The sequence below is a fragment of the Thamnophis sirtalis genome, unplaced genomic scaffold, assembly GCF_051295495.1.
Source record: "Thamnophis sirtalis isolate CommonGarterSnake01/CBP01778 unplaced genomic scaffold, rThaSir2_p1.2 scaffold_1, whole genome shotgun sequence".
NCBI lineage: Eukaryota > Metazoa > Chordata > Lepidosauria > Squamata > Natricidae > Thamnophis > Thamnophis sirtalis.
The window spans coordinates 145,196,753-145,211,427 of record NW_028261381.1 but is presented as its reverse complement, the minus strand read 5'-3'; the positions used below and the strand labels follow the sequence as shown (position 1 = coordinate 145,211,427).

The 14,675-nt window shown below is 45.0% G+C and overlaps 1 protein-coding gene across 3 annotated transcripts in view; it reads right to left on the bottom strand.

Annotated features, from left to right (window-relative positions):
* ASPG (asparaginase) overlaps positions 1 to 14,675 on the bottom strand; it is an 88,147-nt gene that overhangs the window by 65,424 nt on the left and 8,048 nt on the right. For all 3 annotated transcript variants that reach the window (XM_087727014.1, XM_087727020.1, XM_014059600.2), the window contains exons 4-5: positions 3,434 to 3,559; positions 2,452 to 2,535 (exon numbers count right to left, since the gene is read on the bottom strand). In XM_087727014.1, the coding sequence (XP_087583140.1) occupies positions 2,452 to 2,535; positions 3,434 to 3,559 (210 nt within the window). The remainder of the gene's footprint in view (positions 1 to 2,451; positions 2,536 to 3,433; positions 3,560 to 14,675) is intronic.

The window sequence follows — 14,675 nt, the reverse complement described above, 5'->3', positions numbered from 1 at the left end:
TAGTAGTAGTAACTTTTTTAGAAAACTTATTGCAAGAATAGGCAGTACCAATAAAACCATTAAAATGATTAGGAAATCCAATATTCTTATGTGTACTGCAGGAAACTATTATTTGTAATATTAGAACTCATCAGCTCTAACATTCAAGCAGAATCTGCTGTCCTGTAATTTCTCTAAGTGTTTCTTATCCAGTTCCAAGACCTGGACAACAGAAGTAGGAATCTCACCAATGCAAAACATAAGCTATTATTTCCCATTGGAATTGTCAACAAAGATACTAGAGTAAAGTTTAGTTTTTGCCTTTTAGGATTATCTATCAACTATAAAAGAATCAGCAGTTGAAACACTCTGCACACTAGCACTTGATAGAGTAGCAATGAAAGTCTTGGAAAATAGATCCTGTGGTTGGTATATGTTGGTACCTATAAAAAGTTTTTCTATGTCATTCTATAAAAGGTAATAACAAATATAGATGCTTTCAAAGTTTGTGTTGGAGATTTCTGAGACATCATTTATAGCTAAGAAACTGAACAAATGGATCACTGAACAAATCAGCCCAGAGTTCTCACACAAGGTGCAAAAGATCAAGCTTAGATTATCATACTCTGAACATATTATGTAAGAGCTAAATTTCAAGAGAAGCTCTATTGCTGGGAAAGATGATAGGGAAGTGGATAACAAACAGAAAAGGTGGATGGACTCAATTACAGCACTTTACAGCATTGCTATAAGACATAAAGGATCAGGTTGGGGACAGAGCATCATGGATCTATGCATGTGGTCATTAAGAGTCAAGACCAATTTGATGGCACATAATCAATTGCTTCCCATCATTTGAAAAGGCCAGCTCTATTGAGGCAGCCTAAAAGTGAATTTCTCTTTTTTAGCAGCTATAGAATGCGTGGCATGATGTCTCAGGGATTAAGAAGCTGAGCTCGCTGGTTGAAAGCTGGCAGTCCAGGCTCAAGACCTGAGTGCCACGGGATGGGATAAGCTCCTGTTCTTACTCCAGCATCTGCCAAACCCAGAAGTTTGAAAGCATGCAAAATGCGAGTAGATGAATAGGTACCACTTTGATGGGAAAGTAACAGTGCTCCGTGATGTCATGCTGACCACATGACCACAGAAATGTCTTCAGAAAGTGCTAGCTCAATGGCCTTGAAATGGAGATGAGCACCAGCCCCTAGAGTCAGCAACAATTAGCAGAGTAAAATCTGCAGTGACCCCTTTTTTTATAGAATCATAGGGTTGGAAGGGACCTTGGAGATCTTCTAAAATCTAATCCAATCCCCAGCCCAAGGCAGGAGTCCTTATTCCACCCTGGACAAATAGTTGTCCAATATTTTCCTAGAAACCATCAGCAATGGAATGCCCACAAATCTGCGAGACAAACTGTTTCACTGACATTGTTCTCACTGTCAGGAAATTTCTCCTTAGTTCCAGGTAGGATCTCCCTCTGACTAGCTTCTGCCCAATGCTTCTTGTTCTGTTCTCAGGTGCTTTGGAGAACAAGTCAACTCTCTCTTCCCTATGACAGTCTTTCAAGTATTGGAAGACTACTATTATGCTAAGCCAGGGATCAGCAACCTTAAACACTCAAAAAGCCACAAACATCCTAACGGGACCTCCCCCCCCCCATTCAATTCTAAAGCTGACTGCAAGTCCGGTTCCCCACCATAGAGTCACCTCCTAGTGCAGCGTCTTTTTTCCTCTACCTGTCCTAACCAAAAGCCCTATCAATTGTGGAGCCGACTGGCAACAGGGAGCTGCAGCAGAGGAATGAAAGAGCCACATGCGGCTCCAGAGCCACAGGTTGCTGACCCCTGTGCTAAGCCTTCTCTTTATTAGGCTAACCATATCCAGTCTCCTTAGTCATTCTTCATATGGTTTAGCCTCAAACATTTTATCATTGTTGCTCTTCTCTCCACTCACTCTCTTTCTAGAACCTCAGCATCTTTTTTATATTGTGGGAAGCAGAACTAGATGCAGTACATCAGGTGTGCCCTTATTAGTGAAAGATCGAGTGGTACTATCAATGATGTCATCCTTGTGTTGATGCAGCCTAAGACTGCTTTGGCTTTTTTGGCAGCTACAGTGTACTGCTGGCTATACTTAGGTAGTGGTCCACCACACACCTGAATTCCTCTTATTGGTACTACTGTTGAGGCAAGTACTGCCTATTCTGTACCTGTGCATTTGGTTTTCTCTGCTATATAGTAGTATTGAATCAACAGTGGATCAAGTATTTTATATTGATATATTCATTTAAAAAAAAATAAAGTTCCCTCTAATTGGTCTTTTGTTCCTGTTTGCATGCTTTGATATAATTTTTATAATCAAAATATTTCTGAAACAACCTCCCCACCACCTCAGTCAGGTTCTACAATGCAGATCTTACAGGGAACAAAGAGTCTAAAAGCAAAAAAATAAATAAGACAAAAATGAGCAGACCTCCGGAATTACAAATTGTCCCGCAATCAACAGCGCCCCCAACAGGTTGGCTCTGCCATCATTCCTCAGTTCATATATTGGTATCTAGAAAAGAGAGATTACCAATTGCCATTCAAAAAAATCATACACACTCAGCAGCAAGAGAGAGCAACTCCAGTCGACATAATATAAAGTGAGTGTAAAGCCATGCATAATTTATGAAACATTCTCTTAACGTATGATTTATTAGAACATGGATGCATTTCTTCATCTCAACTATGGCAGATGGCGGAATTTCTCATTTGGAATGTAAAATACTTTCTCCCACACCTCATGAAATTATCCTTGAATTTTACCATACTCATTTTGTTGGGGTGGGAGAGGGATCCCTACAATACTACTGAATATTTACAAATGAATTTTATTCATAATTTTTAGCTAATGCAAAAGTCAAATTCCCACCAGCGGTTCGTGACAATCAGGAACAGTCTTATGGCAAGCAATTAAATACCAAATGTTGGATTTGGTAAAAGTTGGATATTTTACTGGATCCCCTTTTAATTGTCCTTTTTTTTTTCACAATAACCACCATATAGAGCTAAGATGATTTTGGTGGTGGTTAAATGGAAGGGATTCATTACTTCTTTCCAAAACATTGTTCCCTGATAGAAATCATCCTTTTAAAACTGTCGCAAGCCCCAGCAACAATAATCCCAAGTGTAAGGAGAAACAATTTGAATCAGGAAAAGGGAGAAGATTAAAAAATAAAACAACAAACTTTCAGAAGTACTAATAGCTCAATCAAACTAGCTGTCTTTCAGGATATTTCCAATTTAAAAAAGAACACCATACAAGGTCATGAATTGTCTCATTTCTCATTCACTGTATCCCATGTGTAAATAGGGGTGGAAAAACTGTAATGAGTAAAAATTAAAAAACATATCTTCTATGGTCAAAACTTATTTTTCAAGATAAATGTATTGCTTAACTGAAAATTTCTTACCTGAGATCCTGTCAAGATCACGGTTTTTCCCAGGTTCTCACACATGAAAGACAATGCTGAAGATGTATAAGCCATTGTGTCTGTGCCATGGAGGATCACAAATCCATCATACTTCTCATAGTTTGCCTGCCAATTTTTTTTTAAAAAAAATTGATTGTGCTGAGAGAAATAGTCAAAGGGACAAAGTAATCAGTATTTAAATAATACAAACTTTTTTGAGAATTGTGGGGAATAAAATGGTATTTAAAGGTCAAGTTGAGGGTAGACAGATTTCACGGTTGTTGCATTTATATCAATACAATCAACACCAACCAAGCACAAAAGTTATTAATTTAGAATTAGATAGCAGAAGGCAAAGGTAAACAAAAACCAATGTAATTTAGTTTGCTTTCAGTACCACAACAAAATGAAACTGAGCTCTCATTTATAGTAGAGAGATTTTTTCTGTGCAGATATTAGAATTTTTCTGTTTCAGTGATCAGTTTCAAAAAAATTTAACCACTGGTTCTGTGGGCGTGGCTTATTTTGTGGGTGTGGCTTGACAGTCATGTGATCAGGTGGGAGTGGCTTGGCAGCCATGTGACTAGATAGGTGTGGCCAATTTAGCCATCCATTTTGCCAATTTAGCAGTCCATTCAACAATATACAGCAGCCCCCTTTTCTATTCTTTTTAATACTTCATGACGTTTTTGCTCTAGGTTTTTTTTACTAGGGGGAGAGGTTGGCAATGCCTGGAGATTTCTGGCATTTCTCCTCTGTGTTAAAGGCACCAAAATAACCAAGATGATATAAGGTCTCCTGCTATAGCAGGGGGTTGGACTAGACGACCTCTGAAGTCCCTTCCAGCCCCGGATTGCTGTGCTGTTTCAAAGCATCCTCTGAAGTTGTGTCTAGTGCCAGGTTTGTGGTCCTTCCTTCCCCTCCTTTTTCTCTTCCTCCCCCCCACTTTATCCCTCCATCCACCCATATCTCATTCACTTTCCCTTCCCTCTTTCTCCCTTCCCTCCCTTTCTTTCTCCCTTCCCTCCCTCCCTCTTTCTTTTTCTTTCTTTCTTCCTTCCCTTCCCTCTTTCTCCCTTCTCTCCCTCCTTCTTTCTTTCTTTCTCCCTTCCCTTCCCCTTCCTTCCTTCCTTCCTTCCTTCCTTCCTTTTTCCCATCCTGTGAAAAACCCCAGAAGGTCTTTGGTAGGAGGAAGAAAAGCCAGATGTTTTGAAACTGAGAAAATGCCTATTGATCATCTGGCATTCTTAGAGCTCCACTATTGATTAGCTTAGCCCAGTGGTTCCCAAACTTGGCAACTTTAAGACTTGTGGACTTCAACTCCCAGAATTCTCCAGCCAGCAGAGCTGAATTCTGGGAGTTGAAGTCCACAAGTCTTAAAGTTGCCAAGTTTGAAGACCTCTCTGCTCCATGCATTTGGGGATCTCCCAACAGTGGAGATTTCTTTCTTTCTCCCTTGAAGGCCCCCCTGCCGCCCCAGGGGGCTGTTGAGAGGCTTGCTAGGCATTACATGCCCTATTTTGGGCCTAGCAGTCTTCCCTGAAGCCCCCTGGGACCCAAAATGGGTGCGGTGGGGTGCTGCCCCCCACACCGTATTTTGGGCCTAGCAGGCCTCCCTGAAGCCCCCTGGGAGTCATAATGGGGCTTGTGGGGACTCCTGGAAGGGGCGGGGAAAGGGAAGTTGTGAGCCCGGTGGGGATGGGGGGAACACAGTAAGCTCTGGGGAGGGGGGGCTAGACTTACCTGTAGGCAGGAGGAGGCAGCTAAGTTGGGGCACAGGACAGGCACCACATGGCAGCTTAGGCAGGCAAACTGTCCGGGAGGGGAGCAGTGACTGGGTGGGGCGGGGCGGTGGGGCAAGTGACCAGGGAACTGGTTCGGGGGGGGGGTATGGCAGACCGCCAAACTATTACCAGTTCAGCCAAACTGGTCTGAACTGGTAGGAACCCACCACTGGTCTGTTCTCTAAAAAGCAGGTAGAGAGGAAAAAATTGTCTGTCCAAATACACTTTTAAAAGGTTATCGTGACCAAACATTCCAAGATGGCGTCCACTAGATGAGCTGGATGTGTTGCCCGGGACTAAAAGAGTCCGCATCAGTTAGAGCAGTGGAGCTTTGCTGGCTGAGGAACTCTGGGAGTTGAAGTACACAGGTCTTAAAGCTGCCAAGGTTGGAGACCACTGAGTTAGAGGATATTCAAGATGGAGGAATGACTGAATGTTGGAGACTTATGATCTGATCCCTATCAGGCAGTTCTGCCTGTCCATTTAGAATAAAGGCTTTTTTTCCCCATTCTCAAAGAAATGGATGCTAAAACGCAAACTGGAAAATAAAAACAAAGGAAGGGCTTGAAAAATCCCAATAGAGAACAACCCTTAGTGTATATCTGACCAATACAAGAAATACAATCAATAATCTCTTATTTATTTGAGTCTGCCTGTCTAGCTTTTAAGAAAAAAGCATAATTAATTCTTAAAGAATATAGACAACATAAAATCTAGTGAGGTTTTTTTTTCCCAGTCACTAATTATGACAACATTCAAAGACTTGCTCTTCGGTGTATAAATATTAATGATATGTCCTTAACCAGAGGAAGGCTGCTAATTAAGAAAAGCTTAGCAGTAGCTTTAAAACAGGAATGTTAACATATGTAAATGAATCATATGGTCTGATTCCTTGTTCTTGCTTTTACTTTGGGGATTATACCATTTATGGGAGCAGACTAAGCAAACTGGAGCTATTGTAATAGTAGATAGGGAAGAAATGCCATCCTTAACAGATGCTAAATGCTAATGGAAGACTGCCCTCGTCTGTTCAAAAGGCAGTACAGAAAATACACAGGCACACCCAGACACCCCGAGTTTTATTTAAATAAAATTAAAAATTTACATAGTCAAAGAATGAATAGACACTTTTTCTAGAAATAGAGATGCAATTGGATGTACTTTATCTCCCAGACGCTTAATGATAAATTCTAAGGTATCATTTGCCAATCTTAAAATAATATAATTAGTGGTACCCAGAATCAAATCATTGATTTTTCTGGTCCAGGACTAATTGTCTGACAGGCAATAGGTTTCTAAGATTTCAAGCAAGCCCTTCTCATCACCTGACTTCTTTTAAATTGGAGATGCCATGTTTATTGCCATTGTACTACAACATCTGACCTCTCATAATGTGGAAGACAACATTATTCATATCTAATTATTTTTTTTCTGAGGCAGAATTGGCAACAATTCTTTGTTCTTATGCCTGAAATAATTACAGTTTTCAATGGAGGAAAGGAAAATAGACCAAATTGTAGGAGGCTTTCATATTAAGATTTCTGGCTTACAATGGCAAATATATTTGGAAATATTATTTTGTTTTTTTATTTATTCTTTTATCTGTCCAACAACTAATTTCTCTGGACAGATAACAAAATCATGAAGGTCAAGACAGTCAGAAACATTATTATAGTAAGAAGGATAAAAAGTCACAACAAAGTATATTTTTTAAAATATATATATTTTCAATATCTAGCCTGGTATTAATGCTTAATTTTCTCAGTTTTCCTCTATTGTAAAATATAAGTATTAAATGGTATCCTTCAAGTATGCTTTTCTACAGGTTTATGAACTAATTTATTTAATTCAGTAATTGGAATTACACATCCCAATTAGCCATTAGTTTACTTATATTGGGCTTCCTGAATAAACCATCACTGATTGCATTCATACACCACCAAGCCTAAAGCAAACAACCCACATGATTGTTTAGCATGATGTGGGAACTCACCAGTTTGCAAACATTAGCAATAACTGCTTAGGTGTCCTCTTGGGTATGATTCTACCTCCAGGAGTAACTATTTTACATTTATCTCTCATTGGAGTTTACTTACACCACTCTGCACTGCGAAAGAATCAGAATTAACCATCCTTTAAGGAACCCATCCAAAATATAACTCACTGGTTCGAGCATTATTTTAAATTAGAAATGAGGAAGCTGAAATTGGGGTGGAAGGGTGGGGGAGAAGAAGGAAGGAAGGACGGAAGGAAGGACTTTAACATGTTTAGTTCTGGATGGTGTTGTATGACTCTAAAAAGATCTCAGTCACTCAAACCCTGATCACCTCACACTTGGACTACTGCAATGCACTCTCCATAGGGCTACCCTTGAAGAGTAGCTGGAAGTTTCAGCTGGTGCAGAATGTAGCAGTGCAGGATGTTCTTGGGACCCCTAAGATGGCCAATATTGCTTCACTATATATAAACACTAAAGTGAATGCCTGTTTACTCCTTCAAGGGTTCTCATCTTTAAAGCCCTTCAGTCCAGGCTATCTGAGAAACCGCCTCATCCCAACGAAATTAGCCTGCCCTACCTGCGCCCTACTTGTGCAGGCAGAAGAAATACATGCATCAACCAGGGAATTTCATCTGGTGGGGTCCAGAAGAAGGTCAGATCCATACCAATCCTTTTGACCTTCTGCAATGTCTTGAAGACATGGCTATGCCAACTAGCTTTGGGCTCTAATAGGGGTATGGTACATAAGAAGTGGCTGATGGAGTAGAGCAGGGGTGTCAAACTCATGGCGACATGTTTTCATCATGTATCACAATTTTTTCCCTTTGCTAAACTGCGGGTGGCTGTGGCCAATGGGTTTGACATCCCTGGAGCAGAGAATACCCGACCTCCTTCCAGTGCGCCCTTTGCATCTTGCTTAGTTTTTATTTTAATTGAATTTTTAAATTTAAGATATGTATTTATTATTTTAATGTTTTTATGGCATTTTATTCAATGTTTGTAAGCGACCTTGAGTCACCTTTGATGAGATGGGCAGCATTCAAGTTGGATGGATGGATGGATGGATGGATGGGTGGGTGGAAGGAGGGAGGGAGGGAGGGAGGGAAGGAAGGAAGGAAGGAGGGAGGGAGGGAGGGAGGGAGGGAGGGAGGGAGGGAGGGAGGAGAAAGGGAAAGGCTCAAAGTTACTTAGCTGACTTTTATGCCTAAGGCAGGACTAAAATTCACCAGTCTCCGGTTTTTAGTCTAGTGCCTAACTCACTGTGTAGTGAGTTTATGATTTATGATTAGAGTTATATTTATGATTAGGGTTATGATTCTCATAGACATATTTTATTTATACTGTATGTGTGTGTATTTTCTATTGTTTTCTATTGTTGCTTTAAACATGTTTATCCATACAGGATTGTAAACCACTCAGTGGACAATTGGAGCCATGTGTAAGCTCAAATAATATAAATAAATACCTTGAAGCTTATCTTATTATATATACAGCAGGGATATGCAGTCAATGGAGGCGGGACCTCACCAGTGTAATGAGGAAAAGAAAATATTTTTTAAAATAATTAAAAAGGCCAAGGCAGTTGCTGCCAGACTCCAGAGTCACAGTGACTCTGAGTCTGCTTAGTGCTAACTGTAGGGCGAGGCGGGAGAACTATGGGCCTCCTTTGCATAAGGAATTTTTCGCCTTTTAACCCTTGCTCAGAGTTAAGCAAGGGTTAAAAGGCAAAAAATTCCTTATGCAAAGGAGGCACATGATTCTCCCGCCTCCTGATCTGGGAGCAGCAAATCGTGCCTTACCTAAGTAAGTTGCTTTTTTATTAAAAAATTTTCATCATGGTGGGCGGACAAGAGGAGAGTTGAAATCCACAGCTGGAAAAGGTATGTGGATCGGACGGAGCGAGGGGGGGATTCAAAATTATTGTAATTAAATTTGTAATTTTTTATTGTGATGAATTTGTGTGTGTGTGTGTGTGTGTGTGCGTGTGTTTCTTTCTTCACAGCGGTGGGTTCGGAGGAGGCAGGGGGGCGAGGCAGCGGAGCGCGGCAGCGGCAGGGACAATCTCGCTGCTGTGTCCAACAGGCCAGGCGTCTCGCGTTTAAGTCCACCATAAATGTGAGACACCTGGCCTGTTGGACACAGCGGTGGCAGGCTGGCGCTTGCTTTCTTTTGCCAGGCCTCTTACACCCGCATCCAGCCCGCTGGAGCTCGCCGCACAGGGGGAGGAATGGCTGGGGAGGGGGGAATCATGGCCACTCAGGCCCTGGGGGCCGGGCTTTAAAGTGGTGGCAGGGCCGCGGCGGCAGGGCTTTAAAGTCCCGGTCCCACTCTATGGTAGACGCGGCACCAGGGCTTCGGCGGGGCTTTTGTGCTTGCCTCACCGGCCATGAAGCCCACCGCATGTCACTGATATACAGTATATAAAGCATCACATGACGTTTACTAATCAAACAACAATTTCAAACATAGAAAACATAATCCATTTGTTCACAATGGCCATCTCTAGACCTAGCTATTTTCTCTAGTTATTTCTCTAGCTATTTTCCAAAGCATCTGAAGGCCAGACAAGGAATAATGGATGGAAACTGAACAAGGAGAGGTTCAACCTGGAAATAAGGAGAAATTTTCTGACAATGAGAGCAATCAACCAATGGAACACCTTGCATTCAGAAGTTGCGGGAGCTTCATCACTGGAAACTTTCAAGAAGAGACTGGACTGCCATCTGTCAGAAATGGTTAGAGTCTGTTTGGCCTAGATGACATTCAACTCTGTTAATCTGTTAATCTACTGGAGTCTGTTAAAACTGTAATGGTTTCACACGCATTCAGCAGGGGTCCAAATGGAGTTATACTACCAGCTACAGCTTACAGGACTCACAACTAGACATCTACACAGTAATTTATAAGTGCCAAATTGATAGGATAATTCTAAAGCCCTTTTAGTTAAGAGAGAGAAATCAGAACAAAGGAAAGAAGCACTGACCCATTGAATAAGGGCATACCCAATGGCCACACTTTGCTTTTGTAACCTTTAACATTTAATCTCCCTTCAGTGCCCTTTATCGCTTTCATTGATATTACACATCAAATAAATAAGTGAGTGATCGTTTATTTATCATTTGTTGTTAGTTGCAAAGTCGTGTCCGACCCATCGCAACCCCATGGACAATGTTCCTCCAAACCTTCTTGTCCTCTACCATCCTCTGGAGTCTATTTAAGCTCACACCTAATGCTTCGATGACTCCATCAAGCCATCTCATTCTCTGTCATCCCCTTCTTCTTTTGCCCTCAGTCTTTTCCAGCATTAGGCTCTTCTCCAGTGAGTCCCTCCTTCTCATTAGGTGGCCAAAGTATTTGAGTTTCATCTTCAGGATCTGGCCTTCTAAAGAACAGTCAGGGTGATCTCTTCTAGGACTGATCTGTTTGTTTACATTGCAGTCCAAGGGACTTGCAGGAGTCTTCTCCAGCACCATAGTTCAAAGGCCTCAATTCTTTGGCGCTCAGCCTTTCTTATGGCCCAAGTTTCACAGTCATGCATTGTAACTGGTTTTATTTTTTAGAGGTTTTATTAACATTTGTAGGCCGCCCTTTTCCCTGAGGGGACTCAGGGCGGCTCACAGAAAACCAAGGGAGGGGGAATACAACATTAAGACGACAACATATAATAAAATCAACACCATACATTCAGTATTCGGGCGGGGTAACGGTCCTTATCCCCAGGCCTGACGGGCGAGCCAGTTCTTCAAGGCTATGCGGAAGGCTTGGACGGTGGAGAGGGTACGAATCTCCACGGGGAGCTCGTTCCAAAGGGTCGGGGCTACTGCTGAGAAGGCCCTCCTCCTTGTAGTTGCCAGCCGACACTGGCTGGCCGATGGAATGCGGAGGAGGCCCAGTCTATGAGATCTTATAGGTCGTAGGGAGGTAATCGGCAGAAGGCGGTCTCTCAAGTATCCAGATCCACTGCCATGTAGGGCTTTATGGGTGAGTAATAGCACCTTGAAGCGCATCCGGAGATCGACAGGTAGCCAGCGCAGCTCGCGGAGGATAGGTGTTATGCGGGTGAATCGGGGTGCACCCGCGATCACTCGCGCGGCCGCGTTCTGCACTAACTGAAGTCGCCGGATGCTCCTCAAGGGCAGCCCCATGTAGAGCACATTGCAGTATTCCAGCCTAGAGATCACAAGGGCCCGAGTGACTGTTGTGAGTGCCTCCCGGTTCAGGTAGGGTCGCAACTGGCGCACCAGGCGTACCTGGGCGAATGCCCCCCTGGTCACAGCCGCTAAATGGTGGTCGAATGACAGCTGTGGATCCAGGAGGACTCCCAGATTGCGAACCCTCTCTGAGGGGTGTAAAATTTGACCCCCCAGCCTGAGTGTTGGAATGTTGGCCAAATCTTTGGGAGGGAAACACAACAGCCACTCGGTCTTTTCTGGGTTGAGCACAAGCTTGTTAATCCTCATCCAGTCCATGACGGCCTCAAGACCCCGGCCCATCACGTCAACCGCTTCATTGATTTGGCACGGGGCGGACAGATACAATTGGGTATCGTCCGCATATTGATGGTATCTAATCCCGTGCCTGCGGATGATCTCTCCCAGCGGTTTCATGTAGATGTTAAATAGTAGGGGGGATAAGACCGAACCCTGTGGCACTCCATAATTTAGGGGCCTTGGGGACGATCTCTGCCCTCCCACTAACACCGACTGCGACCTGTCCGAGAGGTAGGAGGAGAACCACCGTAGCACGGTGCCTCCCACTCCCACCTCCCGCAGTCGTCGCAGAAGGATACCATGGTCGATGGTATCGAAAGCCGCTGAGAGGTCAAGGAGGACCAGGATGGAGGGATGTCCTTCATCTCTGGCTCTCCAAAGATCATCCATCAATGCGACCAAAGCGGTTTCTGTGCTGTAACCGGGTCTGAAGCCTGACTGGAAGGGGTCAAGATAGTTTGCTTCCTCCAAGGACCGTTGGAGCTGGAAGGCCACCACCTTCTCAACAACCTTCCCCAGAAAGGGGAGGTTGGAGACCGGGCGATAGCTGTTAAGAACAGCTGGATCCAAGGATGGTTTCTTCAGGAGGGGTCTCACCACCGCCTCTTTCAATGCGGCGGGGAAGTTCCCCTCCCGAAGGGAGGCGGTTACAACCGCCTGGATCCAGCCTCGTGTCACCTCACTGCAGTTAACAACCAGCCATGAGGGACACGGATCCAGAACACAGGTGGAGGAACTTACAGCTCTCATGGCCTTGTCCACATCCCCGGGGATAACGTCCTGAAACTCAACCCAGAGCTGTTCTACTTGGTCCCCCTGTGCCTCGGCTGGAACTGCGGGTGTGGAGTCCAAGTCCGACCGAAACCGAGCAATTTTGTCCGCTAAGAATTGGGCATATTCTTCAGCTCTGCCCTGCAGGGGTTCCCCCGTCTCCCTTTTGTTTAATAGGGAGCGGGTTATCCTGAACAGGGCGGCTGGGCGGGACTCAGCGGATGCAACCAGGGAGGCTATGTGTGATCTTTTAGCTGCCCTAAGTGCCCTCGTATATTCCCTGGTGCAGGTGGTTACCATTGCTCGGTTCGATTCGGACTTATCGGACCTCCAACGGTGCTCTAGGCATCTCCTCCGGCGCTTCATTTCCCGGAGCTCCTCGGTGAACCAAGTAGGCCTCCAGGATCCGCCGCCTCGGAGGGGCCGCAGTGGCGCAATCCGGTCGAGGGCCTCTGACGCTGCCAAGTGCCACGCAGCAGCCAGAGTCTCCACCGGACTGTGGGCGAAAGTGTCAGGAATAACCCCAAGCTCTGTCTGGAACCTTGATGGCTCCATAAGACGCCTGGGGCGGAACCACCTGGTCGGTTCCTCCTCCCTACAGTGGGGGTTTGGCCTCCGGAAGTCGAGCCTCAGCAGGCAATGGTCTGACCACGACAGGGGTATGATGTCACTCCCCCTCAGACCAAGATCATAAATCCACTGCTCCGAGAGAAATACAAGGTCAAGCATGTGTCCCGCTGTATGGGTTGGGCCTCGAATTACTTGGGTCAAGCCCATGGCTGTCATGGAAGCCATGAACTCCCTCGCCCCATCAGAGTTTTCACCGAGCGATGGCAAATTAAAGTCCCCCAGGACCATCAACCTAGGGAACTCAATCGCCAGCTCGGCTACCGACTCGAGGAGCGAGGGGAGGGCTGCTGCAACGCTGTTGGGAGGCAGGTACGTTAGCAGCAAACCCACTTGACCCTTGAGGTCCAACTTTAGCAGCAAAGACTCACACCCGACAATCTCCGGAGCAGGGACCCTGCGAGGAACTAACGACTCCCGGATAACAGCGGCCACACCCCCACCCCTTCCCTGGGCTCTCGGCTGATGCAGCACCTGAAATCCTTCTGGGCACAGCTCTACAAGGGGGACTCCTCCCTCTGGGCCCAGCCAGGTTTCAGTAATACATGCCAGGTCTGCCCTCTCGTCTATAATTAAGTCCCGGACGAGAGGAGCTTTATGAACAACAGACCTGGCATTTAGCGACAACAGCCTGAGACCAGGGTCCTGACTACTCGCGCCATCTGGTCTTGGAGTGGGACTCCCAGGGCCGGAAGGAGGGATCTCTGTAATGTAGCGAACCCTCCTTCCCCGGTAATGGCCTGCCCTGAAGTCCCCGCCGTATCTGCCCCTCCCTGTTACGACCGCAATACCCCGACCCTCTCCCGTGTCTCTAGTCCCCCCAACCACCCCTCCAGCCCCCGCAACTCCCGGCAGGTCCTCCGAATCACACATACTCATACACTCCCCCAAACAGTCCCCACGTAATCGTTAAAAACACAAAATATACAACAATATAATCGTAAAAAGTGGGACATTCATTCATCTCATACATACCTCATGCATAGCCCGTACAAAGGAAGAAAGAAGAAGAAAGGAAAGAAAGAATAAAAGTTAAAATAGTTGCGCAATTAATTAAAAGTTTTTAGGTGCGAGTTCAGTTCGTTGCTATCAACTGTCCATCTGTTGCCCAGACCAAAGTGTCCTTCTGGGGATAGAAACCAGTAGTGATGATGGTAATAGTCAGGGCTGAGACAAACAGGATCACAAGCCCTAGGTCTATGAGTGAGGAAAATCTGGTAGGCGAAGTCCCGAGCGGCAGGGAACCAATGTTGGTAAAATAGGCAGCGTTAATAGAGAGAGTAGTGTTGGTAACCAAGGCAGCGTTGGTAAAAGAGACAGTGCTGGAACAGGGGACTATATTGCTGGAAGAAATAGTAACAGTACCAGCAGCAGTATTGGTAAAAGGGACAGCATTGGTGAGGGGAGTAATGTTGTTAAAGGCAATGGTGTCGCTGTAAAGCCGAGTTAAGTATGGAGGGGAGGGGCATCCGGAAAAGGCTCCAGCCACGGCATGTCCAGTCAGCCGCCCGCTTTGCCTAAATCGGACAAAGCCCCCGTTCGAATTTCCCAGCTCCAACCAACGATGATAA